We start from the raw sequence: 23012 nt of genomic DNA on the forward strand, positions 1-23012 counted from the left end.
TACTGAGACACTTTTAGTTTTTACATTAAAGAAAGAAAGAGATTAAATCATTACATTGTATCACATTTTATTATTTATACAAATAATTAGTTTGCAGTTTTACAAACCCGAGTTTCCATGCTTCAGCTTTAGTTTGATGTATAAGACAACACTTACTGGCATTTACTCTGAGATACAAGTATTTTGCACATAGCAGTTTTGTAATGATTCTGTTCATTTGCCCATGTCACAGTTCAGTCACGATCTGATCTGAAGTCAAGCAAACTGAACAAACAGCAAGCGCTATCTCTCTTTCCCAGCCTATCTCCCTCTCTTTCTGCCTACACAAACACTCTCATTCCACCACGGACTGGTGCTTGTCAGGGAGAAACATGTGTATGCTAATTTACTGGAGCACACACTAACCATTCACAGTCCAATGAGAGAGGGCAGATAAACCAACTCATGCTCTGAGTATGCCACTTTCTGATTAGAAGAGATGAAAATGAGGACTTGAGACGATGTGCGGTAAGAATGTTGCAGGCATGCAGCCAGTTTCTCAGCACTCATAAAACTAACAATCTCAGTAGACAGCCAGATCAAGTTGGTAAGACCACAAGGGGACTGTAAGGATTGTTTAAATCTACAGGTCAACTTGAAAAACCCACCTCTTTTTCTGATGTTTAAGTTACAGTGTAGTTTACAGCTGCCAGCACGGATCAAATGTCAGGAAACCTGCGGCACGGCTGTGATTTTGGTCTATATCACACACAGGCACGTCTCAAGTTTGTCATACAGTCTTGCACATCTGTGATGCCATTTTTAGTATAACAAACCAAAATCACTGTTTCAAACTTCAACTAACTCAGTGGACAAGAATGTGGATGCTGTTGGTAGGCCAGCTCAGATTAAACCCATTTGTGCTCTTGTTAAAAGAAAGCCTTTCTAAAGACAACAAAGACAGTAAGAAAAAAAAGAAAGAAAAGAAAGCAAATGTAGTGTCTCACCTGAGGCAGTTTTTAGGCAAAATTCTTAAGGATGAAGACTGGATCAAGTTTTACAATGTGAGACCTCAACATCTGCTTTCTCTGACAGCTTAAGCCATTCATTGTATGTTCACAAAAGCAGTTTTAAAGCAGTATAGTGTATTTATGTTTTTTTTAATGTCCAGCAGGTTTAAGGAAGATATCAACCCAGTCACTTTACCAACGTAAGAAATACACTAAAATTGAGCAACATGTGGCTTTTGACAATATGACCTCAAACATACCCTTGAAACAATATTCTTCCATGCAATCCATCTAACTGTCATCTCATTAAATCAAAGCTTGTTTCCACCTGAAATTCTGCCTCTGCCACGGGGTGTTTAGATGATGACATAATTATAGGCCATAAAACAAATCACAATATTTCATTCACCAGTTTCCATAAGTCATTTCAGTCCAAAATCTTTTCTTAAAGATTTACAACCTTAAATGTATCTACTAACCTCCCACTTTATATCTCCTTTAATATGATTCTCAGCTGTCTAAGAAAAACTGGATTTGTGTGTAGAATAGGAGCCACATACAAAAAGGGATGATCTGTGATATCCAACCTTATACCTGATATGGAAAATAGTAGCAGACTGGTCTCATATAGGACCATATGAAGACTTTTTTCCTATCACATTCCAATATATACCAAGAGCAAATTCATTATTTAACCTCTTATTCAGTCACTGTATTAGGCAGATAATAATAATTTGCATGGGCATATACAATGTTTTCCTTAGACCCTTACTTTAAAAGCTAAAACTTTAAAAGTTAAACATAAAATAAATAACTTAATATTATTATTAGCTTTGGCAGTGTTAAAAAAGCCCACAAGCAGCTTCCCAGGCATGGCCTCTGATGATTTTTGCTAGCTGTAAAGCAGAGGTGTCACATGACACATGGGAGAGCCGAAGCACCGGAGGGCCGGAGGCTGTGAGAAGCACATCGTAAATCCAAGAAAGGCAGGAAATGCAACAAAAGGACAAAGTGCAACCCTCCACTCCTCCTGTAAAGGCATAACAGCTCTCCCTTCTGTCACCCCTTCACCAAATGAAATCAGCAAAATTTATTAGTGACAGGTGAATTTCTGGATTGCAGCTAGATTATGGAGTGATGTGTTACAGGCAGGGTATTGCATTACCATCTGCTTGTGTTGAGTACTTTAAAAAAAAAGGGTGAATTTCTATCCAAGGAAACTTGGCACACTGTCCATGAAAGATGAGAACGTAAGGTGGCTGCACACAATGGAATGGGTGATGTTTTTAGTTAATGCTTTATTGCAGTACATCTGAAGAAATATAAAACGTGCAAGAGACCAACAACATTTTTGTTACATTCAAAGAGGTTACAGAGGGTGAAACAAATCACATGGTGTCAGACATCTGGTGGTAATATGTCCAATAGCGCCTTTATGTGGCAAGGGACTATTTCTGTGCTCATTCCCTTTTATCCCACCGTTTTCTGAATGATGTGTAAGGCTGCTTCCAGCATCTAGTACAAAATGAAGTGAGCATCTAAATATAATACCTATAACATTAATCAAACCCAGTTATTAATTGTATTCCAGCTGCTTTTTCTACTCACAGTCTTCTCAAAATTAAGTTACAACAAGACAGTTCAATATAAGAACACAAACCTTGTATTGTTCCAGATTTCCAATTAGCAAATTAATTAGACAGGTTCATTTTAGGTCTTATGACGTGAGACTCCACAGCCAGTCTTCATTAGTGCTGATTAGTGTCACTGCCACAATAGGCCTCTCACTGAATCATAAGTAGTGGGTGATTCCCTACTGTTCCATTGCTCACGCTGCACTTAAAAAAGATGTTACAGCAAGACATCAATATTTCATTTATGCAGTAATGTGACATCATTTGAAAATGTTAAAAGCACAAAACCAGAATACCTCTTTGAATTACAATAGCTTTAATTTTTTATGCAGTTTTATTAGAGATGCTCCGTGTGGTGACAGTGAAGAGCAATTTAACGTCAGGAGTCTACCCACTAATCAGCCTTGGATTCTGCATTCACTTTGTAAGCCACGATCATCGTAGCTCAAGAGTTGGCAGTTCGTCTTGTAATCGGAAGGTTGCCGGTTCGAGCCCTGGCTTGGACAGTCTCAGTCGTTGTGTCCTTGGGCAAGACACTTCACCTACTGGTGATGGCCAGAGGGGCCAATGGTGCGATATGGCATCCTTGCTTCTGTCAGTCTGCCCCAGGGCAGCTGTGGCTACAACTGTAGCTTGCCTCCACCAGTGTGTGAATGTGAGAGTGAATGAATAGTAGAATTGTAAAGCGCTTTGTGGGTCTCGAAAACTGCTATATAAAGGTCCAGATCATGAAGTGGCATTATTATTAATGCCACTTCATGATCTGGACCAAGAGAAAATCTCTTGTATGCCTGGGTTGTGGAAACAGATGGCTTGAATATCTCCACACAAATGCAAATCACGAGCTCACAAGTTAACCAGTGTCTGAGGAATGGATTTCCATTATGACAGTGCTGATACTGTAAGATGGAGCAGGGGATTGTTGTGAGTAAATGGGGTGTGTGAATGCTGTGTCAGCGGCGATGGAATGCTGATACATAGACCCCCTCCCACGACGGATGCCCAACCACTGACACAGCTGGATTGTGCTTAAACCGATGTGTGTTTGCCACTATTGAGGACATGCAGACAGCAGAGGTGGATTAGTTATTGAGCTTTCCAAAAGAAAAAAAAACAACAAAACTGTGGGGGAAAATATGTTTTTGTTTATACAGGGCTGCTCCAATGGTTCTTTAAAAAGATAGGAAAAGCATAAAAAATAAATATAATCGTTCAAATGGAGTGAAAACAATTAGTTGCAACTCAAATATTTTTTGTTCCATTTGATAAGAACTTAAATTTATGTTAAATTTGTATAAACCATGAATCAGCAGAAACGGTAACAAAACACAGCAACAGCCACAAACCTCCACTAGCCACGTTGCCTCTGGTTCACAGTGTGACCAAAATGTGTTACAGACGGGCATAACACCACAGCGACTTAAGATTGTGCGCTCTCTGGAGGTGTGAGACCTCTATAATTACCACTTCATCAGTGAAGTGAGGGGAACGAGGGCCTCAGCAGATTTTCATCTGGGCTGGTAAACAGCTTGCTCTGTCTTTGCTGTGGTTGGACGGTGTGGGTTTGCTGCTGTCTGCCAGACAGACTGCCTGTCCTATATATGCACAGTTATGTCTGAATGCCCTACAGCATGTAGTTCAGAAAATCAAAGCAAACCTGTCTCGTCAGCAGAAAAGTTAATGAAGGAGTCGACAAATGTACCTTAAATTGAACTCGCTCTATCAAACGTGAATATTTAATGTTCATGCAAAAATGTGCAGTCATCAGTATTTCTCTTCAACAATAGCATAGACTTGCAAAACCTCAACATTAATTTCTGTTAAACCAAGAAGGCAAAGACATGAAAAGTGTGATTTTTTTTTACTTTTACCGCAACCTCAATATACTGTGCAACACAGACTTAGTAGTATTATAGTGAGAGCATAAACACAACCATGTTTCCCTTCTAATAAACACTGGATTGACAATTTCCGCAGACTGTAAATAAAACAGAAGGGCTACTATGATGTCACCCATGACTTGTTAGTTTTTTGCAGCCAGAAGTTGCCATAATTGGTTGAGCAGCTGGAATGCTAACTAAGATTAGCAAGCTATCTCCATGAATGCGCAATGTACAACATACATATCTGTTCATTAGCACAGACCAATAAACTAACAAGACAGAGTGCACCACCATGTTATTTCTCAGATAATTTAATTAAAAATGGTAAAAGGCACAAACATGAGAGGTCCAGTATAGTGTTTGCTGGCAACCAGCTGCTATAGCTACCAGTATATCAAAGCAGAAACATAGTTTTTAAAGCTATACAGCTGGGCATATAATAATGTGACTTGCTTTAAGAGCTAGTCAGAAGTGCTGTCAGTGACTTTGCTGAGCGCAAGTCCTGAAAGCTGAAGTTCTGATGGGTGAATATTTTGTGTCTTTTTAAAGGACGAAACACTGGCACCAGTTACGTGTTCAGAAAATTAGAATTAGAAATAGAATTAGAAGCGCTTTTTGTCATTATAGAATGTGTAATAAATTTGCAGATTGGTTATGCCTCAGGTGCAATGAAAAAGACAAACATACAGTCATATACAAAGAAAATGTAGAGATAAAAGTAGTAGAAATGTTAGTAGGCTTAAATAAATAAAGGTAAATACAAGGTATGGTGAGGTTATTCAAGGTTTGATGTATATGTACTCAGACTATAATAATATGTGTTATATATCTGGAAGATATATGGGTGTCCAGACTAAAGCAGAATAAGAAAGTGAAGTAAGAGCATGTGCTTTCCCCCCATTTTATATATCTCACATCCAGATGTGCAAAAGAAAAGCATCTGCGTGTGCAAACATTTCCCTATAAAATGGCTAAAGTGAAAGTGGCGTGAAAAAAGGAGGAATAAAACATCAAGGAGTGGTACCATTTGAATTTTAGCCTTTAAAGACATGCCTCAGTACTTAATGACCCTTGACCCTGAATGTTCTCAGAATCCTGTGATTTCCCTCTGGCTCATGCTTCTCTGAGCCCCATATTTATGGGCCATGTCTGATCACAGTATCCATCTGTTTTTTTCACATCTCTCTGCTGAAAAGTTTAAATTCTTCTCACATGAAGCTGTTTTTGTGAACGCATTAGAAATTCAAGGATTGGATTACTACAATAAGAAAACATTTATTTAATTATTTATTGATTTATTGTGCAGGCTTGTTTGGAAAGCAAAAGAATAACAGGCATAGAAAACACACACGTGATTATCATGTGTGCCATGTCTTGCTATAGATCCCGTTTTTACAAATACTGAGTGAATCAGGTTCATTGCATTTTAGGAACTGTAACAAGATAAATAATCCAATATCAGTACTGAGATTCCATTTGCACCCTTTCCCCTTTTGCCATCCCACTGTGCCATAAACTGACCTTCCATCGCTTTGTTTCTGACCTTGTGTATTGCGTGCGGTAATTGAGATTCCCAGCTCACGGTTATCTAATTAAAAAATGTCTGTACCTCTTAGAGCCTTGGGCAGGGAGAGAAATGGGAAAGGTGTGATGAAGAGCACAGCTTAGAGGAAGCAGTGCAGAGAATGACCAAAAAACCTGGGAAAAAAAAAAAAGAGAGAACACATCTGGGCTCCGGTACTCATTAGCACATCTAATAGTGAATTAATTAGAGTGTGAGTGTGAATAATGAAGAGTTGTTTCTTATTTGGTTCCAAATATGGAAAAAGTAAGTGATGAGGGTTGAGGAAGGTTTCTAATATTACAGCAAAGAAAAGATTTGGATCTGGTGCTCATACCATGAGATTCACTTTATTCCTTACACACAGTGAGAAATCTACAATAATTGTTCCACATATTTGCGAGCTTCTACTGCTTTGGGCTTTGTTTCTGATGACTGTGTGTCTGTGGTTAAGACTGTCTGGACTCCATCTGGCCTCTGACCCAAACCACACGATACAGTCCACTGCTCTTTATCACTCATTATTTCCCTAAAACTCAAACCAGCCCAGCATGTCGCTGTTGCCATCTATTGGATGTATCAGTTTATATCTTTGCATATGCAGCTCCAACAAAAAATCATTTATGCTAGCCACAACTAAATTTGATATTTACAATGTAGCGTAAAGCTGCACACAACGAGGTTTCATAAGTTCAGGCAAATGAAACCAGAGAATTATACCAGAGACTTATATAGGCCACATACTTTAAACTACATACAGCTAGATAATTTATCATGACAATATTGCAGGCAGTAGTATTTTTTGTCACACAAATCGACCATGTAATGGAAAAATATGGTGATAAATCAGTCAGTTTATTTACTTTTTTTGCAGAATAAACTGGAATGGTTATAAACAGTTTGCATGGAAAACATTTAGTATATCTGAAATAAATAATGCACTTTGATCAAATTTTGAGAGGCAGCCAGCTAGATTTCTGTGGATTCTGTTAGCATCCAGAGCAGAGTAAATCAGCCATAAATCCTATAATCTGCCTCATAAATCACAAGGATGAGGCTGTGACAGAAGCAGAACCGAAACCTCAGCAAACAGCATAAAGCTGGTGGTCCATTTGTGGACTTGTTCATCTAAGGGTTCACCAAAGCTCATGTTTATCCATGAATACTGTAAATATACTGTATCAGTTATAAATAATTATGTCATATCTGCTTGGAACAATAGAGCTAACCCACTCCTGAGTTGTCTTCTTGACAAGCAGAATGTTGTAAAAACTAAAAGTTACACATAGAGATGGTGCATCTGAGGTGTGTGGAGACAACTTGATGCTAAAAACAGAAAATGTAATATTTTATTTATTAACTGCATGCACTCATACCTGCACACCAGTTTTATGGATTCTGCTTTGAGTTCATGCGCTGGCCAATGTGTAAGATCATGAGAGGGTGTGACATGAAAATACAAAAAACCCACTGTGTGCTGACATTAGCTGTAAAAGTACACGTTACTCTTCCAGCGAGCGGAGCTCTGCCTGCACACTCTTAGCAGAGATTTAGTCTCGGATAGCAAATATTAGCTAGTGACATTATTACTTATATCAGCAGAATTCACTTATGCATATCTCTTTATGCTTTGTGTGCTGCTAAATGAAACTTGCATGCAGCAGTCTGCATGCCACATTCAGTATCCAGGAGATGAGTTGGATAAACTCATGAACATTTTATGAGTAACATTTCCCCATTTTCGTGGTTTTTAGAGATTAAACAATTTTTTTTCTGTACAGTGGATAAGGTGACAAGATAAGGCGACTCTAAGGTGACAGCCTGCCACAACAGAAAGGTTAAATGATTCTATCACCACATGGGCTTGGATGCAATACAGATGAATATTATTGTGGAGACATAAACCCCTGCATTAGCTCATTTGTTGACCATTTTCAATGGCAGCAAGCTATAAACACTAAAAAACTGACGTGTTATCACTGGCAAACAGCTGTGTATTTACATATCTAGCAGACATAGAGGAACATCTGTGTTCATTTTGATTTGTAATACAAAAACCTTTTAGACATCTGTTAATGCAAAATATGAGGAAAATGCATTAAAAGAAAAACACATAAAATTTGATCACGTCCTATTGCATTGATAAAACTACATTAACACTTTAAGTAGTCCTTAGAATGCAAATAAAACAAGAAAAATATAAAAATGTAGCATATTGTCAATCATTATAACCCTTTATTGCTATATTTTGAGTCATGTTTTATTGTAATAACCACACATCCTGTTAAATAGATAATTAACTGGTAAACCAGCTTGGTTCACACAGGGGGCTATAGCCTAATTCACCCAGCATTGGAGTGACACAGACGTGACACAGACGTCTATGTCACAGACATCTTGGAGTTTGTGAGGCTTCACTCAGAACTAACAGAACCATACACTGCATATAAAACATGAATATGACTTATTAGTTTGTGAAGTTCTTGCTGGAAAGTTTGCCTGGGTTCTTCTTAAAGTCTCATTATACCTGCTGTGTGGGATCTGATGAAGAGCACTGTATGACAAAGATGATGTCAAACTGACATCACAATCTGCTGTCACGAGCTGCCCTTTCTGCTTGTGCTGTACCTCTCGATTTTTGTGACCTGGCTTGTTGTGCCCCCGCTGCTCAAGCTGGGTTGAAGCACAGGTGTATGACTGTGTCCATTTTTACTGTTGTTTTAATGGCGTATCAGAAGCTTAGAGATTCACAGATTATACGGAGAGAGATATTTCAACCATTTCCAAAGATAACATTTTGCAGGGACAAAAAGTAATTTCGAGATTACAATAATAAAGACTATCACTGCCAGGGTACATTTACTATACACCCTCCACAATTCTCACTGTGTTGCCCAAACACAAAAAACACATCAGCACTACTGCTGTTGGTCAGACAGATACACATATTAAGGAGTTAATTTCCCACATTTGTAAACTGAGCATATACAAAGTTGTTCAGTTTATATGTTTTAAATGGTTCAACAGTCTTTTCCCCACTCTTTATCATTTTCTCCAAACACACAGGGACATCTTTCAGTGACAAACAAATACACAAAAAAACCCCAAGGAGTTGTGATCAACCAACATCTGTGCAACCACACAGTTTCATTAACTCTAATTTAAAACTCAAAACCAACAGACATAAATACCTCACTCGACCTTCTCCTTTTTTCTCTCATTTTGAGATGAAGATGGATTGCAATAGCTGAGTCTCACATGTACATTCATCTCTTCAAAAACAGCTTGCCTGCAAGCGTGAACCTGTGTACACTTCCACCTGGGCATGTCCTTTTTGTCCACTATGTTCACAAATGTCAACATGAAACTGTAGCGAGATATATTAAATTTAACATGAACTGCCCCCTGCAGGCCATTAGAAAAAATGCGGGTTCAAAACACTGCCGGGGTGATTTCTTTGTTCAGACCCAAAAGCTATGTCCATCTTTTGTGTACAGTCTGTGGTTGGAGATGATGATTGACAGCAGGTGACAAAAGAGTAACAAGTCTGAGTGGATGCTGCAAGTTTGTTTGATAAACACTGAAGCATGGAAATATTTCTTATCTCTTATTATATCTAAAATAGAATTATGAACATGGGCATGAGCAACCAGCTTAAATAACAACCTAGAAACTCTGAACTAAAATTACTTGAAATTTGAAAGTGAAAATGTATTCTAGTCATAAACCAGTCAGACAATACACACCTGTATTTCCCTGCGGATGTTAACTGAGTGAAACTGCATAACTGCATATTAATGTGTATGAGCGTGCTTCTGTCTCTAGATACACAGAAGTTGTTTCGAGCTTAAAAAAAGCACAGCTTTAGAGCACAAACTTGCTGTGGCTGCTGTAAAAAGGCAAATTATCAGTAAATTTGATTGACAGGGAGACTGCATAACAGAAACAAAGCTTAAGCAATAATTTGTACAATTTGCAGAAACAGTCTTTTCTATATTTTCTGGGTAAAAATGTTTCACTTATTCAAGATGATATATTTTATAGAGAGCACACTGTGTGCAGAAGTGCTTCCCAGAGTGGTGTAGGTTTTTGAGAGTCTCGTACCTTTTTGTATTTACATTTCACTTCCAACTTTTAGTCTCAGTGTAGGTTTCCAAACCAAAAGCCAAACATTTCTTTCAGTTTGCCATTCACTAAAAAAGAAAGAGGGTTCTTGTAAAAAATACTCTACTAGTGATCTGGTGACTGAGACTACTAATGCACTTTACAGGATTTCCAATTCCTTTGTCAAGTAACTAAATATAACACCAAACGCAACACTTCCAGTGTCATTGCCATCTAAAACTGTTAACAATATCAATTTTCATGCCAACTTGAGACCAGCTCTGTCTCCTTGGGAAGGCAGTGACCTCCTCTAGGCTGACTTAGTGTCTTTTCCATCCCATTCCAGTCATTTAATCTTGGAACAGTATCAAGATAGCGATCTCCCTTTAACCTCCACAGAGGGGACAGACACAGACACAAAGGGACATACCCTCCACTTCATCACTCAGAGTCAAGCAGTGGTGGCATGCCAAACAATCCTATTAGCCAGCAGCCAAAAGCCGGGGACAGCAGCAATGTCCTGAAACAACCGCAGCTCTCATTTGAACATTCTCTCTCCTCCCAACATCCATGCACTCATGTGTCAGCATATATAATGAAGTCGGAGCTACTCTCAGCTTTTACTCTGAGGAAATAGGCAGCTCTATCACTCTGAGTAGCTTTTTACAACTCCACACTGATCAATTAATGACTACGAATGAGACCCGGAGAGATATTCATACAGGAATATTAGAGTAATGCTGAGCGAAAGAAGGACACATGGAACAGGATAATAAACTATGGATTGCAACTCATAGTAAATTCAAAAGCAGAAAGGCACTTTGCAGTCACGTACATATTGATACCTCTTAAAGCTGGCAACACATGCCAAGCTTGCTGGACTCATATAAGTGAGTTATTTCACTCTCATATCCAGGTGCCTGTCACAGAGAAATGAGCTGAGACTCAAACAGCAACCAGAGCAATCAAAGTGGCACACAGTGCTTAGTGCTTCCCAGCTCGTACGTCACAAGTCCCAACAGTGTAAAGAGCAGTAAAAAAACAGCCAGAAAAGAAATGCTGTTGGACACCCTTGCAAAAGAGGAAAAGGAAAGACAAGAAAGAACAAGTAGAGAAAATCTGATGCAGTAAAGGAAGGAGGAGTTACTCACGGCTCCTGTCACCTTTCCACCTCCAGCTTCCTTTGTACTTCCCTGAGCCATCTGCTGGTGCACAGACTCCACTCAACACCTCCACCAGCACCACCAACAAGAGAAGAGGCAGCTGCCCGGTGGCCATGCGCGTCTCTGAAGCTTGCATCAGGGCTACAGCAAAGAGTCAAGGGCCATGGGGAGTGCTGTCCCACTCTCAGACATATTTCACACAGCTGTTTGGTTTGAGAACACCTCCTCCCCGGCTTCCCCTGGAGCGTTATTCTCAGGTCACAACAGTGAAGCCCCAGAAAGGGTCACACAATCACAGCAGAAACCACTCCTCCTCCTTTCCTTGGAAAGATCCTTTTGAAAGAAATAGCCTCACAGACTAACTGTAATCCCAGCATTGATAGGAAGTGAAAGTAAACCTAGAATTTTGGAACTTTGTAAGTTTTTTCTGTCTTTGCACTATTTTTCTGTGCCTCAGAGTTAAGAAGCTATCTGTTGCAGTCCTGGTCAAAGCAGAAGAATGAGCTAGAAACTGTTGAAACAGCAATAAATCCCCTTCATAAACATACATAGCACAAGAAAAAGCAAATGTTTCACCCTCTTGCAAAGCTGAAGTTGTCACACTGATGGTGACACATCCGACAGCAGCTCACGCTTGTCACCCACACCAGGTAGTAGCTGAGTGAGTCCAGGACTGTGTGCAAATGCATGTGTGTCCTCCCCCTCTCTCTTCATCCACCAACCACAGGTCTCAGATCACAAGAGGCAGTGTTGATATATAAAAAAAAAAAGAATAAATCACAGAGATAGTCACTTCAGAGCAGCCTTGACTTTGTAAACAGAGCGTCTGAGAGAGGGAGAGAGAGCACATCCACAGAGCAAGTGAGGAGGGAGGGCAATGGAAGGAGAGAGAGACACTGAGTGAGGGGGGGTGTGTGAATAGCAATTTCACAAGTGCAATGGCGCTCTTGTATCCATATCCATGATGCTCATTCATGAGCGGATTTTCAACGTGGCCAGATTGATTGAGCTAACTGGTTATAACATGTGGCAAACATGTTACTAGAACAAGATCACAGAAGACTAATGCCTTGCAACAAACAAGACAACTCTAGGACCTGTATGCAAATAATCAACCGACACGGCTGTTTAAATAAGTAAACAAACCTGCATGACAGCCTGTGTTAGTGTGTGTGACAGTAAGTCTATAATTCAAATTATTACAAAAGTCTGGAAAGGAAGTCGGAACAATATCACTCCTGTGAAACCGATTAAAAAGTTATTATGACACAATAAACGTAAGCTTGTTTCACTGTCAAAGAATCAGTTTCCCATCATTGAATCAAACTGATGAGTTGTTCAAGTTTAAACAAGTTTAGGCTGGTTTGGATATATATTAATAGACCTAATAATTTAAGATGAATTTTGTATGAAAAAAGCAATTAGAGTTATAGAGGCTTGATTTGCAAGATGTTTGTACCTCTAAAGTCTTCATTCAGGAAAAAAGAACAACATTATTCCACTAAATTACCATGCTTCTTTATTTGAAGTGTAGTAAATACCCTATATTTTGTATATCTTATTAAAAATATATGCAATACACCACACACATACACACATTTGCAAACACATACACGCATTGCAAAAGACTATTTTTATAAAACACAAGCTCAGCAAGTCTGAGTTTCAAGTTACACTGCCCGTTTCCTCCCGCTGCCCCAGCTGTCAGGAGGCAGGTGAACACAGGTTAACGTGAGAATCTGGAAGTGTCAGCAGCACCTCCCCCTCTGCCCACTCCCCACGTCTCTTTCACATGCCCTTCATTACTGCTGTGTAATTGCCAAGTGTAAAATACTACACAAAAGCAGCCAAGTCCAAAGTATTTCAAGTATGGGAGGTGAATCTAAAGATAATAACAAATGTGTATACTGACTTTACTATAAAATTGATTCTACATATTGAGTTCCTAATTTAAGTCTAGTCACTTGATGTTCTAACCTAATTGAATAGTATGGACAATGCCTTACAAAACCATGCCTATTTGTCAGTCATGTAATCCTGATGTAGTGGTCCTTAAGGATCACGCTGCTGGAGATGTAATTAATCACGTTCCATTGGGCACTGATGGAAGTCTGATTAAAACAGCTCTCTAATGATTAGGCCTCTGGAATAATTACCACTGCAGTGACGACAGGCCACTTCAACCCCTCGGGGTGCCAATCTAGCTCTCCCACTACCTGCGAAATGTCACTGCTAATGCCAACAGCACAGACGCTTAGACAATGCAATGCTAATTCTACTCATGAAGAATAAATGGTGTGACAAGTTACAACAGAGGCAGCATTTGCAAACTGTCCGCCTGGTTGCCTAACATGTATAAGGTGTATCTTTGTTTATATGCAGTGTGAAAAAAACTGTTTCGCCTTATGTTTACTCAGAGTATGCCTAATGAAAACATATAAATAACCCTCTCTGACAGGTTTTAAAGAACGGATTTATTAATAAAAGATTCTAATGCAAACTCTTAGCATGGCTTTTATGGACTCCAGTCGATTTTCTTTTCATGTGTGCTATGAAAATGTGACAAACAAAGGGGGTAAAAATTAGTGTTCGCACAAAGAGGGAGAGAGATGAGGGGATTTATTGTACTGTCTTAAGCAACTCCTTGTTTCTTTAGATCCTGCTTTGAAGGACCCACACTTTATTGTAATTTTTTTTTAAGTGTGTCTTCCTGTCTTCCAAACAGTTCTCCAGGTGTTTCAAAGCTTTTCTTTGGACATTGGCTGGTTTTTCATTCATTTTCAGTCCAGTTCTTGTATCTGATTATGTTTAAAGGATTTGTTTGTTTGTTTCTTTGTTAATTTAACACTGACCCGTGAATTGGAAATGAATTACTATTGTGTGTACATATAAAAAAAAACTTAGCAATGCAGTGTGGACAGCACGGTGGCATGGTGGTTAGCACTGTTGCCTCACTGCAAGAAGGTCCAGAGTTCTGTCTATCATCAGGCCGTGGCCTTTCTGTGTGGAGTTTGCATGTTCTCCCCATGTTTGAGTGGGTTCTCTCTGGATACTCCGGCTTCCTCCCACAGTCAAAAGACATGCAGTTCGTTGGGTTAGGTGAATTGGTAACTGTAAACTGTCCATAGGTGTGAATGTAAGTGCGAATGGTTGTATGTCTCTCTTGTTAGGTCTGCGGCAGACTGGCCAGGGTATACCCTGCTTTTCGCCCTGTGACAGACTGGGATACGCTCCAGCCCCCCTGCGACCCTGAAAGGATAAGCGTAAGAGAATGGATGGATGGGGTCTTGAGGCATTGTGTTACTGCTTTTTGCACATCATTAGTTCCATCATTTTTTCTTTAGCTGAATCTACAGAAAAGAGAAGACAGTTTGACCAAGGCGATTCACTATTAGCCAAGAATTTGTCGGAATTTAGCAATTAATGTGCCATGTCCTTAAAAAATCTGAAGAAACTGTACAAGTGGAGAACAAAAGAAGTAGTATCAAGCCTGAAAGACTATCTACAGCAGATCAACAGTATCTGATGAGTCCTGATGTGTCCTTACACAATCAAAATATCTTTTCTATCTCTTAAAGAATGCTGTTTTAAAGAAAGAGCTTAAAGATGTCAGACTCACCACAGTAATAAACAGTTAGGTCCACATATATTTGAACACTGACACAAGTTTTTTTTTTTTTTTTTTACCTGTTTACTGAAAGATATTGTAATTATAGTGTTGTGGACATGGACATAATGTGTAGTCTCTTAGTTTTCATTAGTGGGTAACCACATTCAAATTGGGTGTAGGGCTTAGAAGTTTCAGCTCCTTAACATGTGCCACCCTCTTTTTAAAGGCAACAAAAGTAATTTTGGACAATTGACTAAAAGGCTATTTCATGGCTGTGAAGAAACAACATGGGGTCAAAGGAGCTCTCCATGCAGGTGAAACAAGCTATCCTTAAACTGTGAAAACAGAAAAAAAAAAACATCTGAGAAATTGCTACAGTATTAGGAGTGGCAAAATCTACAGTGTGGTACTTCCTGAGAAAGAAAGAAAGCACTGGTGAACTCAGCTACGCAAAACGACACGGAAGTCCATGGAAGACAACGGTGGTGGATGCTCAAAAAAAAAAAAAAAAAAAGATATGCATATCACATCACCAGCATAGCTGTACCAGGAAATCTAACCTGGTTTGTGAAAATTTAGCTGTAATACCATTGAAGTTGACTGTTGTAGTATATTGTTTGTTAACTTGTTTGTAGATTTTTATTTGATTTTCTTTATAATTAGAATGAACTGTAAGATAAAACAATATCATCTATGCATTATTATGTAGCTTTTGGTTTAAAATAAAAAATGTGCAGCTTTCAAAATAACTTTAAAAAAAGACAAATAAACACTTCAGTTCTCACAAAGAAACTGACAGATTATTGTGCAAGGTTACACCATCTGCTATTTTGTTTTATTTAAACTTTTGTCTCACCTCCACATGCTATTATATCTCTCAGGTTTCACATGCTCTGTGTGTACTTCTTCCTTTTTTAAATGCTGGTTTATGTGTAGGAAAAGGTATACCCATTGTTTTTGCCTGTGTATGTTGTTTATACATAAAATTCTATATCTCTTAATGCTGTATGGTACAAAACAACCTTTCTTGTGCCTCCACAATACAATAAGACTGTTATGTATTGGATCTTTCAAAATTTACCTCCATTTTCTTACTGCCTGAGGTCAGAGGTCATACATATTTGCATGTGTGGGTTCTAACAGAGAAAAACCTTTGCCTATAGGGAGTTACAAAAGCTGCCATATACAAAGTCACAACCATAAAGTGTCTATAAAAGTCCAGGGCCAACAGTGCTATGTAACACTGATAAAAAACAACAACAACATTTATCTCTCTTTTCTACCTCCACTGCAAGTCTGCACATAAGGTTTGGATGGACAATTAAACTGAGAGCTATTACATCAACAACCTAAGACCTCGGTCCTAGGCAACAACATCAGACTCCACCCCACCATAACCTGAGATGAAGAGGAGATGAGAGGAGCCACAGAGTGATTTAGCTTCAAGGTTAAACCACTGCAATGTGCTCTTTACTGGGACCTTTTCCAGAAATCTCCAGAGACTTCATTCAGTGCAGCAGACTACACTCAAATCACACCTCAGATTAAATAGCTACCCCCAGGACTAGGGAGGGTGAAAAAAGTATTAAATGTTTCATATTGAAATTCTATTTCCAAAAAAAAAACCCGTCCAACATCCAGAAAAGTTGGTGAAAAATAGATACAAAAGGGTGGAACTTCTCCCAAGTGATGAGTTTGGGACATTGCAAATGCATTATGAATGCTAACAAAATATAAATGCTTTGGACAAACATATGCTAAAAAACTCTTTAGTCCCTAGGGAAGGGTTTGTTTATTTCAGCAAGAAAATGCACAACCACATTCTGCATATTTTACAACTGCATGTCTCTATAGTCAAAGCAGGCCTTTGACTATAGAGCCTGAGACGTCTCCTATTGAAAATGTTCAAAAACAAACAAAAATTACAAAGTCTCAAAGAGGTGATGCAAGATGGCCCTGACTTCACTTTTTTTTTTTTTTAAATTTTGCATCAAATGCCATACACTGTGAAATAATTTTCAAAAAACAGTGAAATGTATTATTTTCATCATTTGATATGTTGTGTAGAATTGTAAATTATTAGTTAGGAGTTGTTTTTTCTTTTAAGACAGTGGGGGTTTTTTCAGCCAGAATCATAAGCTGAATGCACTATGCCCAACATATTTGATTTTCCATTGGTTTACTCACTATTTTCTTGGTAAATGTCGGATATAACAAGATTATTGGATGGCACTATTCAAAGCATGCATCACATGACCACAGCTCAGCCTCTATAAAATATAGTCTTGAAAATTAGATCGGCATCTTGTGCCTCCCCCCCTTGTGCAAGTAGGGTGTTTATGATGCTTCCTTTCTGGCTCCTCTTAGTTCTGGCAATGTGATGTGACAGCAGGGTTGATGGGTGGTACAAAGACTCCCACCAGAGATGAACAGACAAATGACTGGACATTAGCACACAGCTTGCAACACAGCAAGATACTGATTGGGAGGTGGGCGGGGAAAGTGACTCTCTCCCTCTTTTACCAGCATGTAGCCTCAACCATTGTGAAGTGAATGCCTGCAGGGGTGATTACAGGGCCGGTTTTCCCTGCTATCTTAGTGTGGACTTTTAGAAGTTAAAAACAAATAAATAAATACATGGACAACACGGACAGTGGAAAAAGCCCAGAGATCAGAAAAACAGGCTAAGTAGAAAAACCTTTGGGCAACTGCAGACTTGCATCTATTTTTTTTTTTAACATGTTGGCTGACTAAGAAGAGGTTATACAGGATAGGTTTGGGAAACTTTTGAAGGGTATTTCTCTGCCTGTCATAAATATTGCAAAGATAGTCTACAAGCTATGAGTCAAGCTAGGGTAAAGATAACTTGGCTTACACACAGACACACTTGTTTAAAGTATGGTTTGGTGTGGGGTGATACAAACATTCATTCAGACACTGGTTGCTGATAATCCAGCTGCCAACGTGCATTTGAGTGCACCAAGAAAAGCTTGCCTACCCAACAGCCACTTAGCTTAGCGCAAAGCCTCAAAAGATGGATTACTTTAAACTGAATTTTTCTCCACACTTTAAGCAGAAGTTGAATATTGGCTGTTCCATATCAACGTTTTGTCTTCAAGGGTGATATCAGTTTTTTTACCCAGCACGGGGAAACACAGCAAACAATGAAATTCCCAAAATGTGAAACCATTACTAGTGAGTGAGTAGATAAAATGTAACACCTTTACCAAACTTACCAAACAAATTTGACTATTTAATAACTGCTTCATCTAAAGTATATACTAAGCTCATCAAAGTAATAACATTCAACTTTATAAACTAAAGAATAATTTTAATAATTTTTCTTTCACAACTTTAAAATATAATAACTTAAATATAACTTTTTTTCCCCAAAACTTGATTAGGATTTTAATTACAGTGGAGGATGGCAGCTGGAGCTTAAATTAGCCATCGTGATGCTGTAGAGTAATACTGTATGATGACAGAAGGGTTCCTAGTGATTCATGTTTCATTAGTGTCTCAACCTCAAGAATAAAAAATCAGTACCCATCCACATTTAAAGGGACGGGAGTGTCGACCCAAGGTAAGAGTTACAGCACAGCACGGTGACATCTAATCTACAGGCTGTAAATATAGTTCACAACCTGGATGTGCTGTGGTGTTCCAGTATGTAGGCACGCTCTTTGGAAGACTGCAGCAATACTGTACTGCTGTTGGAAACACATGTGCTGCACAGCAAAGCCCTGATGTTTCTCAGTGATTTATGTCAACCATGCATGGAGGATGATAAACAGGACCACACCCAGCATTCCCTGCATGATCATGATGATGGCCCCACTCAATCAACACCACTGTCCCACCCACACCTCCATCCTTCAATCTGTCTTCTCCAATACAAATATATCACCTGCCTCTCCAGTGCAACTCTCCAATCAATGAGAAGTCACAAGAGGAACCTGGCTGAAGGTTAATGTGTGCAGGGGAAAACACACGTGATTACTTACAAAGATGCAAAGGGGAAGAAACTGCTTCTAGACAGTTGCTTAGTTACAAAACTCAAGTTTTACAAAATGTTTTCAGTCTTTAATGTTCATTTGTTCATTTTTTCTCACCTGTACGCTTCCCATGTTACCATTCAAATAATGCAGTGTGTAAGTTGAAATCATGTCTGAATGCGTTACTATCATTCAATCTCTAAATGTGATCAATTAAAAATGATTAAATATGATTAATGATTGCAGCAGTCAAACTAAAAAAAAAGAAAACAGTACAACAATTTTCTCAAATTGTGTGTTAAATGAAGCTGGCTGACATTAGCATTCAAGAAGAAGGCAGAATGAATGAGTTCAAAATACTTCTGTTTATGTCAGATGATTTTATGGTGCCACACTGCTCCACTAACATCTGCCATTTTATAGAGACAAATAGGGTGAATGTCATTTGCCTCCCCTACCTCCACCCAAGTGTCCTGGTTTCATTTCCTGTAATGGCTGTTGTCAGCAGTCTCACCTTGCAGAGAGATTCCAGCCCGCAGCACTATCGTCCAGATCGTAGAACGCACTGTGATTTACAGCTGCTGTGGCTGCAGGGCCATCTGGACCATAACCACTCCTGAACACTCAGCATTAGGCTCTACATCTCTCTCTCCTTAGCGCTCTCTTGGTGCATGCTGCGTGCTTTCGGTATAAATCTTCTTCTCTTGCATATATACATATTCCCTGCTCTTTCTTCATCCAGATGCAAACTTTCTACCTGGACACCCTCTCTCTTTCATCTTTGGATGACATACATGCGTACATCTGCTCCATATAGACGCATTCATGCTTGCTTTCTCCAATGTCACTGGGTTTTGAGGCATCTCAAATTATAAATTGCTACTGTTAAAACAAAAACAACCAGGAAAACGGCATGCAAAACCTTTTATTATAATTATAGAAGACCAAAAAAGCAGTGTAGATTATATTACTGAGTAGCACACCCTATACCATCTAATCTAATCTAGTCTTTTTCTCTTTACTGTAAACATGTTCACAGGAACAGGTTCACAATTACAGCAAGGGTAAAAATGTGCTTTTGCTTGCAAAAAATCAGCTAACAGGTGCCTGCATTGCATTTAATGATGTCTAATTAAGAAAAAACACACAATATCAATGCTGAAGCTGCACTTAAGGTTTGCTGGCTTCCTCTCAAGTGCATAGGTGATAATCACAAAACCTACAGCGTAAATGTGCACCATTCATGATTATGGGGTTGTCATAAATGTGTACCTGCATCTTTTACTGCCCTGTTCCTCTGATTCGGTGTCTCTCAAAGGGCTCCTGCAGCAGTATGCGCTCGCTGAGCTGTGTGATGAGACCCAGTTGAAACATCTGGTGTCATATAAAAGGTGTTAGAGCATTAAGAGCAGAGGCATACCAGCTTCAAAATAGCTGCAGATGTAAGAAGGTGCAGCTGAGGTCAGCTGCTGCAATGTACCTATTGTCCAGGAGGAGGCAGTGTTGGGTTTGACATCAATATCAATCTGAGCCACCACTGAAAGTGATTCCACCCCAGGGAGGTCAGGGACACCTGAGGAAAATCAGGGTTTTGGTGTTGATGTGACACCTAGCAGCCAGGCCTGAATTAGAACCATTTAGAAAACATTTCTCATTCAGCCACCCTCAATCTAAACGATAACTTACATGACAGACTGATTGGAATAAATAATTGTCAGTTAATTTATTTAACCTTATATCCTTTCAAGGACAAGCCCTTGTACTGCTCAGGCTGATGGGAAAATCATGTGACATCCAGAGGAGTGATCTGATTTTGGTAGTTTACTCAAGGAATGTGACATTTTTCATCTAGTTGAAAAAGGAAATGGGTTTAACAGAAAATATGCAAATTTCTTTTCTGTGGGCTACATAATATACCCGATAGAGTAATTTTAAAATGCCAGCTAATTTTAAAGTCTATTTTCAGTATAAATTCTTTTTCTGCTTATAAAGAGCTCTTGATTACTTTGGGTCCTACGTGGGTTTAAATTTCATTCTCAGCTCTCAATATCAGCAGAAAATACGTGTGTGTATTCCTGTAACTAGGTGCAGGACGTATACCCTATCCCATAAGTGTGCATCGTTTATATTAAATTTGTGCATCACAGAGGAGCACTGCAAATAAAATGGGATCTCACTCTGTTTTGTGCTAAAAACCAATCTCTGCAGAAGCTGTGCACATAAAACATTTACCCTTTAAAACTGCACAGAAGAGTCTCGGATATAAAGTAAAATTCTAAAGTTATATTTATTTGTGAATCAAATTTTAGTACCTGCTGTTGTGTGAAGGCAACCCGGGTGAAGCAGAAGATAATGGGAGAGATATGAGAAATACAGCCTCTGACCACAAGGTGGCAGTCTAAACCAAGATATACTTGGAATCATGACTGGAGGCTCTGAACGGATCTGTTCATGCTGTGGAGATATTTCTTATATCAAACAGCGCTTTTTGTGGACCTCAGTTCACACTAAGACTTCTTTAAATCTTTCAGTTCAAAACAGATCGATGTTCTTCAAAAAAACAAAATAGACCTACAATTAAAAACATTTTTGTTAATGGTACCACAGCCCGTCACTGAGGAAAACTATGATAACAACATATGCAGAAAGTATAAATGTATATGCATCTTTGACTTGTTCCTTGCAGTTTCACATCATTATATTTGTGTTCTCTTCTCTTTGGAAAGTTTGATGTTTTTTATTTAACTTCCCCCCCCCCATTTTTATTTACCTTCTTCAAAAATCCAAAGTCCTTTACTTTTAGATTGCTGTGTTTTGTGTGACGTTTTCTTTTCTTCCAAAAGAGGGCAGTAGAGTCTCATATTGTGAGACTGACAGGGCCAGCACTAAAGCTCTGATTGTTCATGCTATAGTTTCCTCGAGCCTATGCTCGTCACGCTGTTTCATCGGGACTAATTAAAGTGTCCTTCATCAAAAGCAAAATGTTAATGATTTGCTCCCAAATTGGTACTAAAATGGCTGCACTGGGTAAGTGTTCACTAATTGTTCAAAGTACACACACACACACCTACCTGAAGTATATGCTGACATACTGCTCACATTAAATACTCAAGTTTCTCTCTCATTTCTCTTTCCCCTTGAGAGCCCACTATAGGGTTTATTTTTCCACTCTTGCACTGTTCCCCCTTTCTATCTGGATGAATTGACACACCAATAAGCCTTTAATCCCTTTAATATAAACTTAACAGAATGATTTCTTGTGGCATAAAATAAACAGAGAGTGTGTAAACAGATCTTCTCCCAGGATACGTTTAGTTCGGCTACATACAGCGGATTAACTTGAGAAGTAAGCCTGCAAGTTATTTTAAGAGAAAAAAAAAGAATGGAAGTGTGGAGAATAGCACTGAATGTCACAATAAGTCCTGTGCAGAAAGGAGTTAGGCAACACATGAGGAGAATAATCATATGGAGATGATGGTGGTGGTGGCTCTGTGATTAATGGGCCCATTTTCTTTGCACAGCTTGGATAGTGGGCCTACTTGGCCCCATTAGGAAGAAGCCTAAAGCCACCCGGTTCTGCTGCATGCCATTCATCAGAAAAATATGAGCAACACAAATGGTTTTGCCCCAAAACCCATGAAATATGCACTGTAAAATTCCCAGAAACACATTCCTAAATTCCTTTTATCCTACTTTGGGTTATGATCTATATAGGAGAATACCTGTGTCAGAGGTCTTCAGTAGTCAGTGAGATGCGCCAAGAGAGGCATAGCTAAGGTTTTTTTTTTCTTTTCTGCTGTGCAGAATTGGAGGCAGAAACTTGTCCTTGTGTATTTTCTTCCTTATTTGATGGACTACAGGGAGCAAAAGTGCCAAATACTGGCCATACAAGCACAGAGACATGCCAGTCCCCCCTTTTAGAGCAATATGCAAATCCACTGTTAAATTTCATTTTTCTAATCCCTTTAATCAGAAACGGGGGAATAAAGCCAGCTGGTAGGAACCCATGTTAAGATGTAATTAAGCATCTGATTGAATTTCAGTGCATACCAGAGTGTGTGTGCCAAGGCGAG

At 39.0% G+C, this 23012-nt stretch overlaps 1 protein-coding gene across 6 annotated transcripts in view; it reads right to left on the reverse strand.

The window, feature by feature from the left end:
* robo1 (roundabout, axon guidance receptor, homolog 1 (Drosophila)) overlaps positions 1–23012 on the reverse strand; it is a 197030-nt gene that overhangs the window by 152111 nt on the left and 21907 nt on the right. The window contains exon 1 of one of the 6 annotated variants that reach the window (XM_040037799.1): positions 11323–12647. The exons of the other annotated variants lie outside the window; for them this stretch is intronic. Coding sequence (XP_039893733.1) covers positions 11323–11470 — 148 coding nt within the window. The 5' untranslated portion in view covers positions 11471–12647. Of the gene's footprint in view, positions 1–11322; positions 12648–23012 lie in introns of those variants that run through there. 6 annotated transcript variants of the gene reach the window in all.

The sequence above is a fragment of the Simochromis diagramma genome, unplaced genomic scaffold (genome assembly GCF_900408965.1).
Source record: "Simochromis diagramma unplaced genomic scaffold, fSimDia1.1 OVJJ01000463.1, whole genome shotgun sequence".
Taxonomy (NCBI): domain Eukaryota; kingdom Metazoa; phylum Chordata; class Actinopteri; order Cichliformes; family Cichlidae; genus Simochromis; species Simochromis diagramma.